Below are 23,266 nucleotides of genomic sequence, written 5' to 3'. Positions count from 1 at the left end.
CTGTCCTTCTCTATGTCTTTAGTGTTAGGTTGACTTATAGAACGGGCAATATATTCTAAGTATTGGTGCCTGACGGCGCCGCGAACTTACTTCGCTCGAGCGCTGGGGGCCCGACCCGCGCCCCCTCAGCCCCGTTCTTTATAACCAAGCTGGGCCTTCTAAAACGCGACCTAGAGGACAGTACCTAGCCAAACGCACCTAGTATCGTCCAAATGCCAAATGAGCAGTCGGCCAAATGATCAGTCGGCGAAATGAGTAGTCGGCCAAACGAGCAGTCGGCCAAACGAAACTCTCCCCTGAGGTTGTCGTTTTGGCGAATTGCCGGTGTCAGCGGTAGACGCTTTGCCTTATTTCAGTGGCGGATTTACCATAAAATTTAATTTAAAAAATATAAAAATTTATCCTACAAAATGTATCTCATACACGTTAAAAAATTAAGTTACCGAGTAAAATATAAATAAAATATAAATGCATCTGTATTAGTATTATCCAAGATTCCAAATATGAATTTTGTTTTCCTGAGTCCGGCGTCTACTAACTAATGAGGGGGGGGGGCACAAAAATTCTTAAATTGCTTAGGGCAGATATTGGGGTTAATTATTAAATTACATTAAATACTCGCTGTATTTATAATTATGAAATAAAATATTCGAATTATTTTTATATATTAATAGTTTTAAGAAATAACTTCGCAAAAGCCAAAATGTTTACAATGGCAAAAAGTAAATTAAATAAATAAATAAATTTACGAAATTATTTCAAAGTTTTAATGCCGATTTGGAAATATCTACAATTGAATAACATGTGAAATATATGAGTAAGTTAATTCGCATATTGTAATTTTTTTGAAATTGAAGAAGTAACTGTTTATAATTGTTAACGTTATTCATTTTAGACATAAATAATTGAAAACTAATTAATTACTAATTTACTTTTGACGTTAGTATAATTATACATAACGCGTTATGTAAATGACTACCAGTTATCTCCTCACTGGTTAAAGGGGTTTGCTCCTGAGTTCTTCGGTTTCCCCTTCCATAAAAACTTGTAGAGGTTAACGGTAATAGTGAGTGTAGGGAGCTGTTGGTTCCCGTGGCTTGAAGGGCTTGCCACCACCCCCCTACGCATTGTAACCCGGCCCTCTGAATTAAAGCCAATAAAAGTCGCTAGATGGCGTGGACCTAGGGTGGTACTTTGGGTACTAGTCTAGCTGATTATAATTAAATTTATAGTTAACTAGGATACTGCCATTCGAAAGCATGAATCGCTGCTTAATGGTGCCAGATTCCTACGAAACTTCTAATATGCTGAATAATGAGGTGCAGAAGTCGTAGGTTTTGGCAAGATTTCGAGTCCTTTACTTCGCCAGCGCTTCACATTGGAAACGTCTCTGCCCTTACAGTGCCGTAAGATACAACAACTTTAATCCAACCTCCGATTTTTAGTTAAGCGGAGGGGCGAATCCATGGAGAAGCAGATGGAGCCACCCAGGGCCGGCTCAAGAATTTTTTTTCACCCGGGCAAGGGGGATTTTTGGCGCCCCTCTCATTTTGAGGCTAAATTAAACTACCCCCCCCCCCCCGTAAAAACATTACTGTGTCCATGTTATAAATTTACCGTTTTCATAACAATAAATAATCTCTTTCTAAATACTTTGTGTAAACATATTTAATACCTTCTTTATGGTACATGGTTATTTTACATGGAGTTTGAAACACTAGGTAAGGTGGCAAGACTAGTATACCTTAAGTACTTTACTTATAATGTCCATGCTGAATAGTATTATCGTTAATATATAGGTTGTTCACCGTTTTGAAATTTTTATTTTTTGAACGATAATTATAATTATTATTGAGAGGGGGCGGGGAGGCATGAATGCCCAACCATGCACTTCGACCCTAGGTCCATTGTTCTCCCCTGACCTATGACTTAGAAAAGTCCTATCTCCGACACAAACCTTAAGATACTTTTGGCTGGCATATTAAAGAAGTCGTTAGTTTCCAATTGATGCATCCCAAGATGCTCTAGCCTTTGAGCCGCATGAAAATCGCAGCTACAGAGAACGTGAGAGTCAGTTTCCTCCTCGGCCATACAGGCCCTACATAGTGGGTCATCGCTGATACCAATAAGATTTAAATGTCTGTTGAGCTGGCAGTGATCTGTAAGCAGGCCAGTAACCCACCTTATACTAGATTTTGAGAGTGAAAGCAGTTCTTTCGCCCTTTGCCTAGAGGGGCCAGGAATAAACTCCTTAGCCTGTCTTTGGCCATCCATCTCGAGCCAGAGCTCAAGTTGATGGTTAGTCATGTACTTGGAGACCAGGCTGCGTATCAAGCCACGGGGGATAGGGACAGCAGGTTCTGGCCCACAGAACCCAGCCGTCGCACCCTCCCTGGCCAAGATGTCAGCCTTTTCATTCCCATGATACCCCTTATATCCTGGGACCCAATAAAGTTGAACCTTATTAAGCGTACCGAGATTGGAAAGGAGATCCAAGCAGCTAAGAACCAGTCTGGAAGAAACACTAGACTGGTTTAGAGCTTTTAAAGCAGCCTGGCTATCCGAACAAATTTGGATAACTTTCCCGCGATAGTTCTTCTTAAGACAGAAGTCAACACAGAAGCAGATAGCAGAAATCTCTGCCTGAAAGACACTTGCATAAATCCCAAGGCTCTCGTAGAAGCCGTATTTGGTCGTTAGGCAGTTCATCCCTGCGCCCGCACCTAAATGGGTTTTAGACCCATCGGTGAAATAGACAACTTCCCCTCTGGTACCGAGGGTAACATTTGACCATTCTGTGCGGCTAGGGAAGTTCACGCCGAAAGGCTTACTAAAACGAAGTTTAGCAGCCATGTTGTCAGAACCCATTGGAAGAACAGGTAACCGACTGGAAATATCCCTAAAAAGCGTAGTGTGGCTCTTTTCCCAACTATTGGCCATCCACCACCCGTTTTGGTTTAGCCTATAGGCACTAAAAGTAGCAGCTTCCTCTATAAACAAATGTAGATGAAGAATATTCAGTAGAATTTCTAGAGAAGCAGTTGAGGCTGTTCTCATAGCTCCTGTTTTGCCAACGCAAGCTAGCCTTTGAAGAGTGCGCAGTTCTGACTGCACCGTTTTAAGAGTAACCCTTGGCCACCAGACTACAGCTGCATAGGACAGTATAGTATTGAACGATAGGTGGTAGACGAAAATTTTCAATCAACAAGTTGTAGAGCGTACTCGAACACCATTAATGAAATTGGTTTGGTCAAAAACGGACAATTTTTCATTGAAATAATACGTCATGAAAAAGTACTACCCAAAAAGGTTTACGACTCATGAAAAAGAAAGAGAAACCTATCTAATTTGAAATGATCGTATGTTGGTAAAAATAAAAATAGGGACTGCTTTTTAAGCCAAATCATTTTAAATCTTTTTTTTAGAGAAAATACAATTTACATAGTAGATCAATTCCAGAATTCACGCGTCTTATTTGGGGCAAGAATGTTGCAAGAAGTCCACGAAACCGTCTAATTTATGCCAACTGAATTTCCCACGTGTTTTTTATTTTGCACTACTCTGTCGCTTAAAATGTGGTTCCATTTTATTATTTAAAGAGACAGCTTGGTTTTAAAATCATTCTCTGAGCGTACTCCAGTAAAATAAAAAGGTGCCTCGTTATACCTGTGAACAGCGGTCCAGGATGGTCGCATTATACTACGGAGATGGTCAACGAAATGTACTTGAATTGAGTCGATTATTTCAAATGTTGTATCCTGACAGTGTGTCAGAATTTATAGCCCGGTGTACCTACACCTCCGACTTCGGTCAGGTTTGGGCTGGAAACTGAGCTTCGGGTCACCCTAACGGAGATGGTCGGTGCAAACTGGCCACCTCGGCGGATTGGGTAGCCTGCTGTGGGGTGGCGGGCCTCCATATGAGGGCACGGTGGTCCTGCTTCCTGGCCTTTTGGAGCACACCGGGATCTACGGTGCCAGCTGTGCCGGGTTATGTGGACTGCTGTGTTCCCGTCGTTCCCCTTTAGGAGCTCTCTCCAAAGGGTATGACCTACGTAGGTAGGTTGTCAGCTGGAGTTGTTGCTATAGCATCCACTCTTAATCCCACCACTGTGTGCTAAGTGAGAATTGGTCAACCCATTGCCGCACCTTTAGCTGGGTTGAGTGGTTTGCATCAAAGGTGCGACCATCATTAGTAGGGTACTACTACCCATGCTGGATTTGTCACCTGTCCGGGCTTTGGGACGCTGGCGTAGGACACTATGATGATAGGCCTCCGGAAGTATGGCCCCTGTTACTAGGTACACCGGGCTAAAAATTCTGGCACACTTCTATTCTTGTAGTATCGCCCAACCACTTTTTCTTCTTATTATTATATACCCTGGTTTATAATGTTAATACCAGAAAAATGCTTCATCCGTCAGAATTGCAAAATAAATTAGTAGCAAAAAAACGTTCATCGACGATGTTGGACATTTTGGTTGGGAAAACGATTTGTATTTCTAATTAGCTAAAGATTTTTCAAATTATGTTACGCTTTCATTAAAAAAATTATAAACAAATCCAATTCTTGGTAAACCAAAAAAGCGCACAACTCAATTTCGGCGCCCCTCTCGAACCGGCGCCCCGGGCAATTGCCCGGGTTGCCCGGCCCTTGAGCCGCCCCTGGAGCCACCCCCATCAACTTTGTCTAGAGGGCCAAACTTGGGTTGAGTTGGCGAAATGATTTTGAAAAGTCTGTCTGCACTAGGGGCGTAGGAACGTTCGAGAAGTTGGAGGGGGCAAAGATAAACCAAAAGGGGTCTGGATAATGGTTTTGATGTTTTAATGGAGGGTAGCTTCTCCGAATGCGTGTGTACCTTTTACTACTATGTAAATTGGTGGGAAAAGACTGAAATTTAAACACAGTTGAGGTTCTAAAAGTTTTTTGCCCCTCCCAGCACCCATCTTGAGTTCCCAACAGCACTCCCGGCTCGGGTTGGCGAGAAGTAACTTTCACCCCCCCCCCCCCCCCAATAATATTCGATATTTTATTCGGTATCTAGCATATAATTTGATTGGAAATTATGGGAACAACGAAGCCTTAGGGTTCTCCGGAGGCCTTATCTACACCAAGGGGGTAGCCACTTCAGAAATATGGTGTACAAATAGCGATATACTTATTTCCGAAAATCTAGAAATCCACAAGAAATACCGGAAATATTTGGGAAATCAGAAATCTGGTCTACAATTTTTTTCCAGGTGGCTACCCCCTCGATCTACACCACTGGATTGTGGGTTTAAAAAAACCGATAGTAACCAATAGCAAAAGCCTGGTCACTTTGCCCAGTATTCTATGCGCTTTTAAAATGAATTATTTAGTCGGAGGATAAAATTGACTATTCTCAAAACGACCTAATCGCGTTTTCACTTGTACATTTCGCCATCCAATTAATCATATAGGCAGTACCGTTCCTTGGGTAGGGCGGGCGGGGCGGCGGCCCAGGGCGCAAAAATTGTAGGGGCCCAAAATGAAAGATTTTTATTTAAATTAGATATTGAAAAATTAAACATTTTATGAAAAATAAATTGAAAATATTTCACTAAAAATCGAAAATAATGAAACATAAATATATCTGTATTAGAATTGTTCAAATACGAATTTTGGTTTCCTTAGTCCGGCGGCTACACTGTCGTCAATTCGCCGAAAAAGGTTTTACAAAAGATATTTTTGGGATACAGTAGAACTCACGAAACTCAAAATAAAGACTTACCGAAATGTTAGACTACACTAAGGCTCGTAGAACTTTCATAGATGGCGCCAGTTTCAACATTTGAAATGGTTTTATAACTAAACTAGCTTAAAAAAAACAAAGAAAATGAAAAAAAACAAAGCTTGAATAAAAAAAAATGTGAAATTAACTAATTAATTATTCATAAATTAATTAATAATTAGGTAATTATTATTTGTTAATTATTCATAAGGGGAAAACCGATAAAACCTACAAGTTGGTTATGTAATTTCGCGTCATATCTCCATAACGACCAAGTAGAGCTCTTTCATATTAATATATGCTACTCTACGCTATTAAACTGTAAAGCCCGCATTTGCATCCGCAAATGTAGGCTTTGTCCCTAACAGTCTTTCCCTTTACTTCAGAGAGTTATCTCGTTGTTTTGGGCCAACGCTGCTCGGGAAGGTAGGGATGACTCATCCTCGCTCGCGCCGTCCACCTTCGGAATTCTCCGAAAGTGGCGACCTCTGACCCGAAGGGTTAAGAGCGGGGTAAAGTTACCGGTGACGCTTACTATTGCACCACAGTGAGTCCGCAAGATTTCTTGGCGGGCTTACTTCTCCAGCCAATTAGGTTGGAGACTGGTAGCGTCATCCGAGGGGCCCGCTATATAAGGGACGTCGGGACAATGGATTAGCACTCTTGGTTACGGACTCCGACCTAACCAGTCATATCTTTTGTATATTCTCTCTTCTAGAGAAAGTTTAGTTGTTTGCCATGCCTTGTAATATTTGGTAAATATATATATATATTATTAATAATAAAGAGTATTTTATAGTTTAACTCTCGTACATGATTTAGACATAAGCCAACAATTTCCAGGCTTCACAACTGGCGCCCAACGTGGGGCCTGAGTTGTTGAATGTACGAGAGTTTATGTTATTTTAATTTTTAAGTGTAATTTTTGGGAATGGGTTAGTTAAATTTTTAGTGTTAGTGTATTTTTATATTAGTGTATTGTGGGTACCTTTGTTTCCCAGTGGGTTTTCCGGAGGGGTTTTTGGGTTAGGCGGCTCTAGGGATTTTAGAGTCGCGGTTTAGGTCTTAAACATTAAAACCAGGTCCGGAATGGTTTTGGGAAATGAAGGGGGTACTGGTGCTGGAAACCCAGCCCAGGAGGATATGGCGCAAGTCATGGCTCGTGCTTTGCGCGAGGCCTTGGACGGTTATGCGACCAGCCGGGATGCGGGAGCACGCGTTGCCCAAATCCCGAGGGTTAAGTTAAATGTAGAAGCGCCGATCTACATGGGTCCGGCCGACGAGAAGTCTCCGTTGGAGTTCCTGGAGGTTCTCGACCGGTATCAGGCGGTTACGGGGTACAGCGAAGGGGATATCCTCTTGCAAGTACTACCGTCGTGCATGCGGGGACCCGCTGCACTTTGGTGGTCGTTCCAAGGAGTGTTTCCCTCCTTGAACGGTTTTCGTCAGGCATTTCGCCACGAATATTTAGCCACCGATTACGGCAGGCGTATCCAAATTGAGTTGGATACCCGAACTCAAGGTGCAGATGAACCCCTGACGCAGTATATTCACTGTATAGCTGAATACTACCGTCGTATTGGGGGAACCGCCACCGAGGCTGATAAGGTAGCTCGAGTGTTACGGCAATGTCATCCGACGTACCGTCAACATTTACGGGGGAAGGTATTCGCCACCCTAAAAGAGTTGTCGCAGGAGGCTAAGATTATTCAATCTGATCTTCTTGCGCAAGCTATCTACCGTCCCCCTCCCGCCGCTTTAGAATCCCTAGAGCCAACGTTGGCTTATGGTGGAAGAACGGGACAGGTTGGGCAAGCGCCGCCTGTTACGGGAAGCGCGGTGAGCCTAGCAGCCACTGGGGTGCCGATGACTTCTAGTCCGGTATCTTTGGGTGCGATGGGTACTATGGGTGTAGGTTTGGCGGCACTGGATCCCTATTGGCATTATAGGATTCAAAGGCAGTCAGCTAATTTGATGAGCGCGGCGAACGCCCCTCAACAAATTCAGCGAAATTTCCAGCAGAACCCTGTAGGAGATTCTAGGCCGATAAGGTCGAATTTAGTTTGCTATGGTTGTCGGAAAACCGGCCATATTAAACGTAACTGTCCCGAGTGGGGAAACGGGGCAGCGAGGCCTTCCAATTAAGTGGATATTCATTCACGAAAGGGAGTGAGCCTCGGCACAATTCTGACGTTCGGAAAGCCGGTAACGAGGGAGAAATTCCGAATATTCAGAATTGCACTCCCTTGGTTAACCGGTGTGCTGACGGAACTTTTGGCGGGAAAAATCCCCCATTGTTACGGTTCCAAGCCCTGGAACATTCGTTTCTAGGCTTGTTAGACTCGGGTTCCTCCGTCTCTCTTTTGGGTGATAAATTTATTCCCATGTTTGAGAAAAGGGGGAAAAAATTGAGCGAAAACAGCACTATCGTTCGTTTTGGCCGCGGCACGTGTCGTGTAGCGGGCAGTATAAGGCTTTCCATAAGATGGGTCGGCGGCATTCGCCGCCAGCGCTTTCTTGTAGTTCAAGGTCTGACCCCTCCTGTTATCTTGGGGAGATATTTTATTGGGGCAGAGAAAATAGACCTTAGAATTAGCGAGGGAGGGTGGTCAATCGGCCCCCTACCCCAGCGCGTCGTCCCTTTTGATACTAGAGAGGAGACAGCGCGGGAGTATAATTGTCAGGTGGACAATGAAAGTCTCGGCACCGTGGGAATCCCCGCAGCGCTAGAAACGTTAGTCTCGAAGTCGAAATGTACGGGGGAGGAAAGGGGTGTTTTGTTAAGAACTATCGCGGATTTCCCAGAAGTTTTTACGAAACGTCCCGGCGAAACCTCTATCGTGGAGCACGCGATAGAGACGGGCGAGGCTAAGCCGATTTTCGTCTATCCCCATCCCGCTAGTATAAGGAAGCGGCAGGCCATTGACGAGGCGTTTGATGAGTTGTTGGATCTGGGTTTGATAGAGCCAAGCAACTCGCCTTGGGCGGCGCCAATTGTACTAGTGGGGAAGCCGGATGGTTCCAAACGGCTGTGCATTGACTATAAAGAGCTGAATAAGGTAACGGTGGATGATCGTTATCCGATGCCGTCGATTCCGAATATTTTGGCATATCTCGGAAAGGCGAAGTATTTCACCACGTTTGACCTTTCGAAGGGCTTTTATCAAGTCAACGTTAGGAAGTGTGACAGGCCGAAGACTGCCTTCGTCTGTCATAGGGGGCTTTTTCAATTCAAAAAGATGCCTTTTGGAATGAAAAATGCGCCGAGCACGTTCATGCGTCTGGTGGATAGGGTTTTAGCGCCGTACAAATGGCAATTTGTATTGGGATTTTACGATGATTTCACCGTATATTCCGAGTCGTTTGAGGATCATTTGATTCACATTCGAAAGGTGCTAGAACGTATAGCGGAAGCAGGGTTGACTATTAACCCGGAGAAAGTGCAGCTCTGCGCTAACGAGGTTAAGCTTCTAGGCTATAAGGTTGGACCGGGGTACTGCAAACCAAATCCGGAAAAGTTTAGGGCGATTGAGGAATTCCCACAGCCCAAGAACGTAAAGGAGTTGCAGCGATTCCTCGGGATGATTGGGTATTACCGCCAGTTTATACCGAATATGGCGGGAACTGCCAGGCCGTTGTATGATTTGCTGAAAAACGATGCAAAATGGCATTGGGAGGACACCCATACCAATGCTATGCGGGAACTAAGTAGGCAGGTTAAAATCACGGCGGAGTTAGCGATTCCGGATTTAAATGGGAATTTTCTCATTAAATGCGATGCGAGTATAATGGGCTTAGGGGCTGTTTTAGAGCAGGAAGGCGGGAATGGGAAGGGTTATGTCCCCATTGCCTTTATAAGCCGGGGACTCGCACCCGCGGAGCGCAACTACTCGACTACAGAATTAGAATGTCTTGCAGTGGTTTTCGCCCTCAAGAAGTTCCGAATGTACGTCGAGGGGGCCGACGTGATGATTGAAACCGATCACCAAGCTTTGAAGTGGTTACGTCACCTTAAGGATCCAGTGGGTAGGCTTGCCCGCTGGGCCTTGGAGTTACAACCTTATAATTTCGAGGTTCGGTACCGACCTGGGAAATTAAATGTTGTAGCAGATGCTTTATCTAGAGCCCCTCTCGATTCCGAGGAAGGGCAGGGAGAAGCGGCGGTGACGTTGGCGGTTTCAGAGGAAAACTCTTCTGACTCCGCGGAGGGAGAAAACTCTACCAAGGAGTGGGGGCTGCCTTTCGACAGGAAAGCCATCATAAGTTCGCAAGTTACTGATCTAGGGTTAGCGAGGATTATCGCTGAGTTAGAGCGGGTTAGAAGCTCTGGGAGTCCGATTACGGCATTGGAAGCCGGGACAGTACTAGATCAGTATATAATGGACAAAGATGGCCTATTGTTTAGGTATTTCGCTCCTTGGGACGAGGAGGATGAGGACGGGCTTGAAAATGCTTGGAAAGTGGTGGTTCATGACGAGGCACTCGCCGGCCATCAGGGGGCTTGTAAGACGTTCAAACGTTTAAAAGTCAGAGTTACGTGGTCGGGAATGAAGCGGGACGTTATAAAGTACGTAAGGGGTTGCGAGGTGTGTCAAAAGTGTAAGCCATCTCAGCAGTTAACCCCGGGGCTACTTTCTAGCGTTCCTAGTGAAAGGCCTTTTGAATTAGTAACCGCTGATTTAATGGGTCCCTACACTCGGAGTGCAAAGGGAAATCAGTACCTACTCGTCATAGTAGATCATTTTACTAAGTGGGCAGAACTCTTTCCGCTTAGAAAAATGACTACGGAGAAAGTATGGGAGAAAATGTATGAAGTTTTTTGTCGGAATGGATTTCCACGGCAAGTGCTAACTGATAATGCATCCATATTTTCTAGTAATAAGCTCAAAAGGGCGTGTTTGGATTTGGGTATTCGCCCGAAAACGATATCCCCGTATCACGCTCAGGCAAATCTGACTGAGCGGATGAATCGAACTATTAAGCCAATGATAATTTCTTATGTCGAACGACATAAGGATTGGGACGCCCGTCTCCCAGAATTAGGCTTTGCTTTGCGCTCAGGCGAAAGTGTCGCGACAGGGTATTCACCCGCAGCACTGAACTTGGGCCGAGAGCTTCGCGCAGCCCTGGATTGGGAGTTGATACCAGGAAATACTTCCGGTAATCGAAGCGCAGGCACGTACGCCGAGAAACTGAAAATTAGGCTGCATGATGCAATCGACCATGCACGCTTGAATTTACAGGATTCGAAGCTTACGCAAAAACTGCACTACGACAAGCGCCATCGAGCTGTTTTTTACAATCGTGGAGACCTCGTGTTGCGCAAGACTCATCTTCTCTCCGACGCGAGTCGTGGTATCACGGCTTCGCTAGGGGACAAGTATGAGGGACCGTTTGTAGTGCAGGAAAGGACCACTCCTTTAACGTATCGGCTGGGGGACCCGAACTCCGGTGATTTCATCGGAGTAACGCACGTGTCCCAGCTGAAGACTTTCACCCCGCCGTGGCAAGGAGATGACACTCCGTGTGACGAAACCGGTAGGGGGGCGGAAACACCGGACGAGAAGAAGGAAACCCTATCTCGTCCCAAGAGGAAGAGACGGCGTAGAAGGGGTGAGAGCGCTGTAGACCCCCCTAAGCATCGCTACAATCTGCGTTCAAAAGCAAATGCCTAGTAACACTTTTTGAGTGGGGGTCTAACTTATTGCGTGGAATTTGAGATACCTTGAATTGTACGTAATTTTGGCTGAAGATTGTTGCGCATTCGCGCCATCTTTTAGCAATTGTAACCAGGATCGGGGAGGTCGATCCCGTTCTCGCCGGTCGGGGCGGGGAGCAGCCGCCTCCACCAGAGGCCTCGCGACCCGTGGACGTCAGGATGGGCAGACGGCCCAAGAAACGCCGGGGCAGACCGCCCTGTCGAGAGGAGGGCAACTAGCCCAAACTACAAGGCAGACGGCCTTAGGAGGACCCTTAAGGCATACCGCCAAAGGAACAAGGGGGCAGTCCGCCTCCTCCGCAACAGCATCACCGGCGTCCATTGAGGCGAGGCATACGCACCCTCAACGGATGTCGAGGACCGTGGCTACTTGGGTGGCGCCGATGGACCTTGGCCTGTTGATCTATTTCAGTGCCGCCCCGTGGCCCAAGCAGCAAATGCTTGGGGTAGTGGGACGCCCCACTCCCCATGTCTTCCAGGGGTGTACTGTGGGGAAAGTAGCTCCGAGGGTGTACCCTTCGGTGGCTGTCCCTATGGTGCAAGGGGTTACCGTTGTCAAGTCAGTCGAGCCGATTCCGGTCGCTGAGCTTGGCGCTGCCCCTACCCCAGTCTTACCCCCACGAGTGCCAGGATCCGCCGTCACGATGGATCTGGACACTTTGTTATTGGGGGATAACGACGTATCTCCCCTCGATAGCGGCGACGAGCACTTTCTCGACGCTATGGACCACCTTAACCTCACACCCGACGCCTAATTTTTGGGTGGGGGTGTGTAAAGCCCGCATTTGCATCCGCAAATGTAGGCTTTGTCCCTAACAGTCTTTCCCTTTACTTCAGAGAGTTATCTCGTTGTTTTGGGCCAACGCTGCTCGGGAAGGTAGGGATGACTCATCCTCGCTCGCGCCGTCCACCTTCGGAATTCTCCGAAAGTGGCGACCTCTGACCCGAAGGGTTAAGAGCGGGGTAAAGTTACCGGTGACGCTTACTATTGCACCACAGTGAGTCCGCAAGATTTCTTGGCGGGCTTACTTCTCCAGCCAATTAGGTTGGAGACTGGTAGCGTCATCCGAGGGGCCCGCTATATAAGGGACGTCGGGACAATGGATTAGCACTCTTGGTTACGGACTCCGACCTAACCAGTCATATCTTTTGTATATTCTCTCTTCTAGAGAAAGTTTAGTTGTTTGCCATGCCTTGTAATATTTGGTAAATATATATATATATTATTAATAATAAAGAGTATTTTATAGTTTAACTCTCGTACATGATTTAGACATAAGCCAACAATTTCCAGGCTTCACAAAACCTTTTGATTAAAATAAAAACTGGACTGGTAACTCCTATAGTTTTCATAAAACATCGTGCAGCAAAAAATATCTCGAGCGATATTATTTTAAAATTAAATTAGGGTTAATTTTCATGTTTTCCGTCATTACTATTTCTTCAATAACTTTACAACCACAAATCTGATTTGAAAAATGAAACCAGATTATGTTTCCTAATATTATGACGCTTGAACGAGCGTAGGCACGAGATATTTTATTTATTTTTCATGACGTCATTTTGGAGGGGTTTGGCTATTTCCGGCTTTGCTCGTGCCCTAATGGTGGTTGGGCATTAATTTTCACCTATATTAATTTCGTGAGGGTTTGCTTTCATAGAAGTCCTCATTCGGCTCTCTACCTAAAATAGAAACAAAATGGCTGCCGAGAGAAAACGGCTAGAAACTTTTGATCGGGACTGTACCTTTCCAGTTGAAGATTTAAAAAAACGAGCAGTCAGATTAGGCGAAAAATATCCAGGTGACATAGATCTAATTGAAATATCAGCAGAAATTGAAAGTTTTTAATATCAATTTAGTTCTTTAATGGACAATCTTGAAAGCGCAAATCCTTTAGATTTATTAAATACCATATTGGAACCCTCGCTGACAAATGTATATCCAAATATAACAATTGCCATTCGAATTTTGTACAAATCTCTCAATTTTATCGATAGAATACGAAATGTCAAAAAAAACTAATTTCGATATGGTTATCGACAAGTTTGCGGCAATAAAGGCCATAAAAATAAAAATTTAAAATTGTAAAAATAAATATCATATGTATGAGTATGTAAATATAAATGTTATTTTAAAATAAATATTTTTCTCTGAGTATTAGTTTTTCGTAAAATATTTCTACCTAAGGTTATGAGTAGAGCTCGGCGTTTTATTTATTTTTATCCAAAACACACAATTATCCGATTTTTTTTATTAATTTTACATGTTAAATTGCATTTTAGTCTGGATAATATCCACGAATAAACAGTTTATCGTACTTTTTATGGTTAATCGAAATTTTAGCGGTTAATTTATCCGTTTCGCCGAGCTCTAGTTATGAGGGCGCCATTTTGATGTTTTGCCCAGGGCGTTATTTGGTCTAGGTACGGCTCTGCATATAGGGATAGTATTGTAAGTAATTGTAGTTTTCTGTACTTATAAGGCAAAGATAAGTCATTGACGTTCTTGTGACGTTATTGGTTTATTTAAAAAAGTGCTAGATTTTATAGGAAAAATGAAATGAAGATAACGTAAAAAAATTTAAAACACGAACTTATGAATATTGTATCTGAAATAATGCAACTATCCACGCCGCACTAAATCGGTTATTATTTCTAATGATCTTCTATATAGTTCAATACCATTGTGTCCATCATCCGCGAGTGGGTTTACTTGGTTTCTTAAACTTAAAAAATTTATTTCTGATAATGCAAAATGGGTTTCTGGCACAATTATATTGTTGTCGGTTTCAATTTCGCTTGGAACGTCATTATCTTCAACGCCGTACATATTTGGATTGATATTGTATTCGTCGTCTTCATCTCCGCTTCTGATGTCATCCAACCTATTTAATGACCACATTTGAATTGGAGATGCACCTTCCGTCCTTAAAATGTGATAATTCCACTCATTACGGAAAGTGTGCAAAAACGTTGGATTCGAGGTTCAAATACATAATGTAGACAGTAAATGTGCATCTCATTAGTTTGATTTAACAATCTCTCTTCTTGCATATGAACAAATATTGATCGAAAATTCGACGTAACTACGCGGTTAACTTCAGCCCAAAGTCGTTCAATCCTAGTGTTGTGAACACTAAGACCAGTTATAAAACTACCTCTGTTAAGACCACGATGATCTAACATGTACCTGGCGACGTTAACGTTCTCAACTCCCATATCGCCTCGAACTCGCGAAGGAAGTCCATAATTTTCACAACCATTTACAAAAAAACCTAATACTGTATCTGCTCGATTATTGTTCGCGCAACGTAAATATATAATCAAACGACTATAGCCAGGGGCGTAGGAACGTTCTAGCAGTTGGAGGGGGCAAAGATAAACGAAAAGGGGTCTGGATAATGGTTTTTAATTTTTAATGGAGTGTAGCTTCTCCGAATGCATGTGTACTTGTTACTACTATGTAAATTGGCGGGAAAAGACTGAAATTTAAACACAGTTGAGGTTCTATAAATTGTATATGCTTTTAAAATGATAATTTGAGTCTTTTGAAGATCTCAACTGACCAAAGGTTGGAGGGGGCAATAACATTAGTTGCCCCTCCCAGCAAAATTCTAGGGAGGGGCATTGCCCCCCCTGCCCCTCCCGGTTCCTACGCCCCTGACTATAGCCATCAACAAGGCCATGGTATACGAAGCGGAACGCTATTAATTTGTGATTACTGTCCATGTGCCTAAAATAGAAGAAATATTTCATTATCGTAATCATCCAATTGATTTTTACTGGTTAAGCCTTTGGTCGTCTTAAGTCGTCAATTCGTCCCACGAAAAGTCTCAGTAAGAAAAATATCCACGGCGGACTATTTGAATTATGATAAAATCATAAGTAAAATAATAACTATAAGTATGACCCTTGCTATTGTGTTAATACTAATTTTCGAAAGAAACCTTTCTTCGACACTGATACTCTCGCCCAGCTCCGAATTGGATTTGCAACCAAACTGAGTAGTATAATATCGTCCTTGGTAGTAGTATATTTCAACTTCGGCGTGTTTTAGACACTATGGGGCTCTGTGCTGAACTAAACCTTGATTGCGCAATAACTGTGAAAATCAGTTTCATGAGAAGTTGCGCTAATGGTCATCCTTATTGTTATTATGTTACTTATGATAAAATGTATTTCATTTAATATCCAGTCACGAAAGAATTATGTGACTGGAAGTAAGAAAAAAATATCATACATTCGAATGACTAAAAACAACACTCAAATAGTTGTATGTCTTCATTAAATATTAAATATGGTCATTTTTGAAACAAAGAGTTATTAAACCATTGAGCACTGAAAGAATAGTCTGAGTCGTACTTATGAGTGTTATGTTTTTTGTGATACAATTATAGTGAAATTTCAAATTTTGTAGCTCTCTTTCAAAGGCGACGAGTAGTCCGCCGTATATAAATTTTCGGGCGATTAACTAACAAGGAGACTACCGAGGTGTAACTCATCGATTTTGTTTAAATTCAGGGATTAAGTAGACCTTTATGTAACTTAAAAAACCCCAAAGGGAAAAAATACGATGGGATTTATTTTTACCATGGCAACCGAAAACGTTTTTGACAACTAAAATATTATATTTCTCTATGTAAATTAACATGGCAAAATCGAATTTTCTAAGGGTGCCTAATGAAATTATTCAAAATTTTAAAGATTTTTTTTAAAACAAAGGTGATTAAATTTGGGTAAATATCTCATTTTTGGTAAATATCTAATTTTGGATATATATCTAATTTTGGGTAAATATCTAATTTTTGGGTAAATATCTAATTTTGGGTTCGTACAAACCAATTTATTCCAGTAATTGTGTAAACATTTCATTGCTAACATTGCTGTATTTCCAAAAATACTTTCTTCTAAAGGCGCTTCAAAAAATGCCCGGCAAAAATGATTACGTAATATTGGCGCACGTTTCACGCGGACGAATAGTTTACGTAATATTGGCGCGCGTTTCACGCGCACGAATAGTTTACGTAATATTGACGCGCGTTTCACGCGCCAGAAAATATTAAATCAACTTGAGACTTAGGCCTAAGCCTTTAACTCTCCTGGATCATTGGGCCGGACCACACCTTGGGGATTATTGACGACAATGGACACCCACTTGACGTCGTCAGATAAGAATTTATCGTTAATGGGTAACACCGAGGGTAACACGTAAGTTATACCAAACCTTTTTACATTTTTTTCTTGAATGTCAAATACTATATTTGTCAATAAAAATGTACACTGTATGAATTTCATTTTCAGAGCCGAGGGATTTCCATTAGACCAGGAACACGACTTTAGGAAACGCGTCATCGCCATCAAAAATCCGAAAGATTATACCCACGCTTTCAAAGTATGGAAAAATAACATTCCAAAATATCGAACTTAAACTAACGCGAGTATTGAACGTTTTGCCAGATTAACACGAACAACGTCGAGACCTACCAAGTTTACCCAACTACTGGCATCTTGAAGCCCGAGGAAATAGACGGCGACGCGAAATTCGTTTACGACGAACTCCCGCGAAGATTGGGATTAGAAGACAGCCCTCAACGGAACAACCAACGCCATGACACCGCAACGATCCGGATTCAAGAGGACGACATCAACGTGGAAACCCTTTCCGAGAATGCGCCTAAGGAAGAACAACCGCGGCAGACGTAAATGTATAATATTTCATGATTAAGAGTTTGACTCATTTCATTTATTATACAGGACAATTGAAGACCAACCAAAGGATGTGGACACTAAAAAAGGTAAGTCAAAATTAGGTTTCTCCTTATTCACGAGACTTTGTTGTTTAGGAATAAGAAGAGTAAAGAAACAGCGCAAGCGTGAGCTCAGCGAAATCACCTACAAGTCCTACAAAGACCCAACTACCTATTGTGAAACAGTTTCTTTAAATTCGTCCCTGAACGAAAATCCACAGCAGACGTAACAGCTACTATATTTAATGATTTTCCATATCTTGATTACTAGAACAACCTGTTAAATTTATTATCCAGAACTTTATTGGACCAGCAGGAGGATGAGGACACTCACCAGGAAAAAGATGGGAAAGCTAAAAAAGCTAAGTCAAAATTCAGATTATCAATATTGACAGGACTTTGCTGTTTAGGAAAAAGAGGACACTATTCTCTTGAATAGAAGTTCCCTAAATGTTCCTAAGGGTGACCAACGGCAGCCCAGGTAAGCGTTACCACTTTTATATTTTATTCGCGCGGCATCTCGATTAAGAGTTTGACCCGTTTCATTTATTATACAGGACACTAAAAGATCAAACGTCAGTTGAGGACACTCGCCCGGAAAAAGGATTCGCACGAGGAAAATGAAATAAAAGCGGAAGACGCCAGAAGAAGCGAACTCGACGAAATTGCCAATAAATCCGTTCACGTAAACGAAACTTTTGTTAAACGAGAGTTGAATGCGTACATGCACAAAATTCATTTGGCTTTTGTCCGCTTTGGAACAAATATCAAAATTGTTTAGCTTAAAGATTATAAATCTATCTGTAAAATGTGTGAAACTTATTTAATCTCATTATAATATATTTCTGTTAACCATTAGTTAGTTGTTATTAATATTGGTTTTCATTCTCACGTATACGTTTATAGAATGCATTTGAATAAAAAAACTTCATTATTTTGAGAACATATTCTAAAGTTATTTTTATTAATGTAAAAAAATTATCTTACGACGTTACATTTGAATTAACCCGTTTTTAATCATCCGTTATAATATTTGTTTTCCTTCCCATGTATAAGTTTATAGAGTGCATTTCAATAAATATAACTTTCTAAACTAGTTTACGAACGAATATCAAAATTGTTTATAATAAGAATAAACGTAATGAATGTGAAACGAATATTTTCTTATCGTGTTATATTTCCTGTAAGCACTTTCTAGTCCTTCGAAGTAGGGTTTGTTTTTTCGCGTGTAATAAATGTTTAACATGTACATTTAGTTGACTTAATATTTAGTAGTTTAGTATTAACATTTATTTAATTCTAATGTATTTTTATATAGAGTGCATTTTGATAAACATTATTATCTCAGAATACAACTTTAGGAAGGAATATCAAAATTGTTTTTTCAAACACAAAACAGTAAAAAATATTATATTGTATTTCCCTGAACCTTTCCTACTTTTATAACAGTCCTTTTTATCGCTTTATATGCTTTGTTAAATGTTTCTCAAATTATTAACTATTTGCCTTTGTACCGTGTTTGTTTTCTTAATAAAGTTTAGTTCCCCCTTAAACGTTTGTTGTTATTTCGCCGCCTTTTGAGCCTCGCCCCTCTAGTTTTAGTATGGCACGCCAAACAGGACAAAATTGAGTTCATTTCTTGTGAGAAACTTTTTTGTCTTGGGAGAATCATTTTTTGTCTTGGGAGAAACATATTTTGTCTTGTGAGAAACTTTTTTGTCTTGGGAGAAACATTTTTGTCTTGGGAGAAACATTTTTTGGCCTTGGGAGAAACTTTTTTGTCTTGGGAGAAACATATTTTGTCTTGTGAGAAACTTTTTTGTCTTGGGAGAAACATTTTTTGTCTTGGGAGAAACACTTTATGGTCTTGGGAGAAACATTTTTGTCTTGGGAGAAACATTTTTTGGTCTTGGGAGAAACTTTTTTGTCTTGGGAGAATCATTTTTTGTCTTGGGAGAAACATATTTTGTCTTGTGAGAAACTTTTTTGTCTTGGGAGAAACATTTTTTGTCTTGGGAGAAACACTTTATGGTCTTGGGAGAAACTTTTTTGGGTCTTGTGAGAAACATTTTTTTGGTCTTGGGAGAAACTTTTTTGTCTTGGGAGAAACATATTTTGTCTTGTGAGAAACTTTTTTGTCTTGGGAGAAACATTTTTTGTCTTGGGAGAAACACTTTATGGTCTTGGGAGAAACTTTTTTGGGTCTTGTGAGAAACATTTTTTTGGTCTTGGGAGAAACTTTTTTGTCTTGGGAGAAACATATTTTGTCTTGTGAGAAACTTTTTTGTCTTGGGAGAAACATTTTTTGTCTTGGGAGAAACACTTTATGGTCTTGGGAGAAACTTTTTTGGGTCTTGTGAGAAACATTTTTTTGGTCTTGGGAGAAACATATTTTGTCTTGGGAGAAACACTTTTTGGTCTTGGGAGAAACTTTTTTGGGTCTTGTGAGAAACATTTTTTTAGTCTTGGGAGAAACTTTTTTGTCTTGGGAGAAACATATTTTGTCTTGTGAGAAACTTTTTTGTCTTGGGAGAAACATTTTTTGTCTTGGGAGAAACACTTTATGGTCTTGGGAGAAACTTTTTTGGGTCTTGTGAGAAACATTTTTTTGGTCTTGGGAGAAACTTTTTTGTCTTGGGAGAAACATATTTTGTCTTGTGAGAAACTTTTTTGTCTTGGGAGAAACATTTTTTGTCTTGGGAGAAACACTTTATGGTCTTGGGAGAAACTTTTTTGGGTCTTGTGAGAAACATTTTTTTGGTCTTGGGAGAAACTTTTTTGTCTTGGGAGAAACATATTTTGTCTTGTGAGAAACTTTTTTGTCTTGGGAGAAACATTTTTTGTCTTGGGAGAAACACTTTATGGTCTTGGGATAAACTTTTTTGGGTCTTGTGAGAATCATTTTTTTGGTCTTGGGAGAAACTTTTTTTTCTTGGGAGAAACATATTTTGTCTTGTGAGAAACTTTTTTGTCTTGGGAGAAACATTTTTTGTCTTGGGAGAAACACTTTATGGTCTTGGGAGAAACTTTTTTGGGTCTTGTGAGAAACATTTTTTTGGTCTTGGGAGAAACTTTTTTGTCTTGGGAGAAACATATTTTGTCTTGTGAGAAACTTTTTTGTCTTGGGAGAAACATTTTTTGTCTTGGGAGAAACACTTTATGGTCTTGGGAGAAACTTTTTTGGGTCTTAGGAGATAACTTGAATTTGCTGGGATAAAATCATTTCGGGCCGCACGGAGAAAGAGAGGGAAGCCGCGTGGAGAGAAAGTTAGTAGCCGCACGGGGCGAGAAAGCGTAGCGCATGCGTTGAAACATTTATCTCCTCTTGGAGAACTTTTTGGCGTCGCGTCTTGTAAAACTTTTTCGCCTCTTGGATAACTTTTTAAGGCCTCTCCCCTCCCCTCTCTCGAAAATAAGGCGGTAAATTTGAATTTTAGGATTTCTCTTATCGTACTAAATATTATTCACGTTATATTATTAGTAATTAAAATATTTAAATCCATAGCAAATAATTAATGTTACTAAGTTCGGGTTAAATATTGAATTAATTTAAACGATTAAATATAGTTCTTATAATCAAATCGCGATTACTTGTAAAAGTTTCAATAAATAATTACAAAAAGTACACAAGACCACACCGAAGGTAAGTTAATTTCGATGATTAAGTTTGCACACTTGGTCGGTTAAAAACGATTAAATCATGATTAAAATGATTAAATGAACTAAATCGTGACAAAATCAAGTTAGTTATTCAATTGTTTAAATCTCGATTAAGCGGATTACATTTCGATTAAGCCGATTAAATCTCGATTAAACCGATTAAATCTGATTAACTCACGATTAATTATATTGCTATACTCCGGCCATTTTGAATAGACAGCTATGGGCCTGTTGCAAAAGCCCTAGCGAAAGTGCTAACCAATAGAATTTAACATATGCGATTCTAGCAAAGCAGACTGTTGCAACAGGTCCTAAGCATCAGAATCTTTTCACAGACGTTATTCCGCCGCAAGGTGGGCGGAATGGTTTTCAAAAACAAAATTAATTTTTAGATGGAGGAGAACTCGCGACGGAACGATCTAAATTATAAACTATACTAAATAATATCCAAACGCTTCTAGATAGCGAAAAAACACGAAAACATCAAATTATATCTTAAAACCAAAATCAAGTAAATTATATCTTAAGATTAAAAGCAATTAGTAATTAAAATTAGTTGGTGGAATTTAAAATGATTAACATATTACACATTTATACAAAATGTCGTTCTTTCGATAAAATATTAAATAGGCTACGTGGTTTCCCAAAATCCACCTGGTGAAACCCATCAAAAATTTAACATCTTAATTTACATAAATAAGCGTAATTTATAAGACAAAAATTGGCCTAGGGGCTATGCATTTCAGTATCGCACACATTTATACAAAACGTCCATATTTCGAAATAATAGGTGGTCATAATAAATACGTGATTTCTCAAAATCCGTCTGGTGAAACCCATCAAGAATTAAATTCAAAGTAATTCTCATTTAATTCTTTATTAATAAGCAAAGAATTGTCCCGGAGCGGCTATATTTAAGAAGTTTTAGTCAAAATGTTGTTCGAAATCATATTATCATAAACAATTATGACCTTGAATATTATTGATTTGTATGATGTGAAATTTCCAAAAACGAACTTAAATTTATTTATAGGGATTGTTAATTGTATGATATACAGTATATTTTTTTTGGTTTACATTTTTTATATTTATTTATTAAGTAAATAGTTTGTGAATTATTTACGAATCTTTTCTCAATGGGTTTCACCATGGACGAATTACTGAACTAGGGAGAAGACCCACGTTCGGGGGTAAAAATTTACTCTTTGGGGGCAAGACAAGTGATGACTCGCGAAACACGGTTGCCCTCTTTTTCGCGATTTTTGGAACTATTAAAAATAAAAATATTGTTTGCTCTCTCGAGAAATATTTATACATTTTATATTATGCTCTGAATAAAGGGTTTTTAAATACTTACTGTTTGTTAAATCGCTAATAGACCGTTAGAAAAACGCACGCTGGCTTGTTTAAATACACGTGGAGATTCCGTGGTCACGTGACATTTTATTTGCCCCTGAAGTCGAAGGCAGGGCGCGCTTATGAGATAATGGCGAATTATAGTTGCTACGGAACAAAAGCGTAAAATGAAAAGCAGCCTGTGAAGTGTCCAGGGAAAACCACGTAACGGGGATTATAGTGTTTTTATTACTCTTGTATCATCGCGACACTTACAAAGGAGACGACCCGAGGTGTAACACACCGATTTGGTTCAAACTCGGGGGTTTGGTAGACCTTCATGTAACTTGAAAAACTCTAAAGGGAAATTTCTCCATAGGCAACCGTTTTGCCAACACAAAATGGAAATTTTCCCATTGAAAATGACATGGGAATTTGACCAATTTTGAGGATACCCCCTGTCACAATTTTGATAAATTTCGAACTTTTCATTATTTTTTATTTAAATTTTTTATTTTTTAGCATTTTCAATTTTTTTTTATTTTTTCAAAATTGTGACAGGGGGTACCCTTAAATTTGGTCAGATTCCCATGTTATTTTCAATGGGAAAATTGCCATTTTGTGTTGTCAAAAACATTTCTGGTTGCCATGGCGAAACGGTTGCCTATGGAGAGATTTCCCTTTAGGGTTTTTCAAGTTACATGAAGGTCTACCAAACTCCCGAGTTTGAACGAAATCGGTGTGTTACACCTCGGGTCGTCTCCTTGTTAGTTTAGTGTTTTAGTTATTTTTAACCTACGCGTGCTTATAAAGCGTGGCATGTGAAATTGTGTAGGCAAACGGGTCCTATTAATGGTGGCTACAGATCGGATGAGTGCTGGGCCGCCTAAAGTAAGCTATCACTAAAACGTGGTGTTGGCCGGGTACTTCATGCCTCCCACTCTAATTCACAGTTGGCCGGCAGTAATCTCCGGTGCCTTTTCGACAGCGCTGAGCTAGCACTTTTTTGCTACTAGGGTAGTACACCGCGGACGGCTAAATCTGGACTATTAA

At 40.8% G+C, this 23,266-nt stretch overlaps 1 protein-coding gene across 1 annotated transcript; it reads left to right on the top strand.

Moving 5' to 3' along the window:
* The first annotated feature begins 16,592 nt into the window (after positions 1-16,592).
* On the top strand, positions 16,593-18,097 carry LOC149922243 (uncharacterized). The gene is made up of 6 exons (XM_090163792.1): positions 16,593-16,679; positions 16,773-16,863; positions 16,929-17,170; positions 17,226-17,444; positions 17,516-17,699; positions 17,776-18,097. The coding sequence occupies exons 1-5, from the start codon at positions 16,615-16,617 to the stop codon at positions 17,655-17,657; spliced, it is 759 nt and encodes a 252-aa protein (XP_090019918.1). The 5' UTR covers positions 16,593-16,614; the 3' UTR covers positions 17,658-17,699; positions 17,776-18,097.
* Positions 18,098-23,266: the final 5,169 nt, after the last annotated feature.

This window comes from Leiobunum rupestre, chromosome 11 (assembly GCF_980474605.1).
Source record: "Leiobunum rupestre chromosome 11, qqLeiRupe1.1.hap1, whole genome shotgun sequence".
NCBI classification, from domain to species: Eukaryota; Metazoa; Arthropoda; class Arachnida; order Opiliones; family Sclerosomatidae; genus Leiobunum; species Leiobunum rupestre.
Note: the sequence above shows the minus strand (reverse complement) of the source record. Positions and strands in the feature narration are given on the sequence as shown.

Coding starts and splice junctions, on each gene's coding strand:
- LOC149922243 (XM_090163792.1), top strand. CDS start 16,615: ATGGACACCCACTTGACGTCGTCAGATAAGAATTTATCGTTAATGGGT. Junction 16,864..16,928: donor ATTATACCCACGCTTTCAAA/GTATGGAAAAAT, acceptor ACGTTTTGCCAG/ATTAACACGAACAACGTCGA. Junction 17,445..17,515: donor AACGAAAATCCACAGCAGAC/GTAACAGCTACT, acceptor TTTATTATCCAG/AACTTTATTGGACCAGCAGG.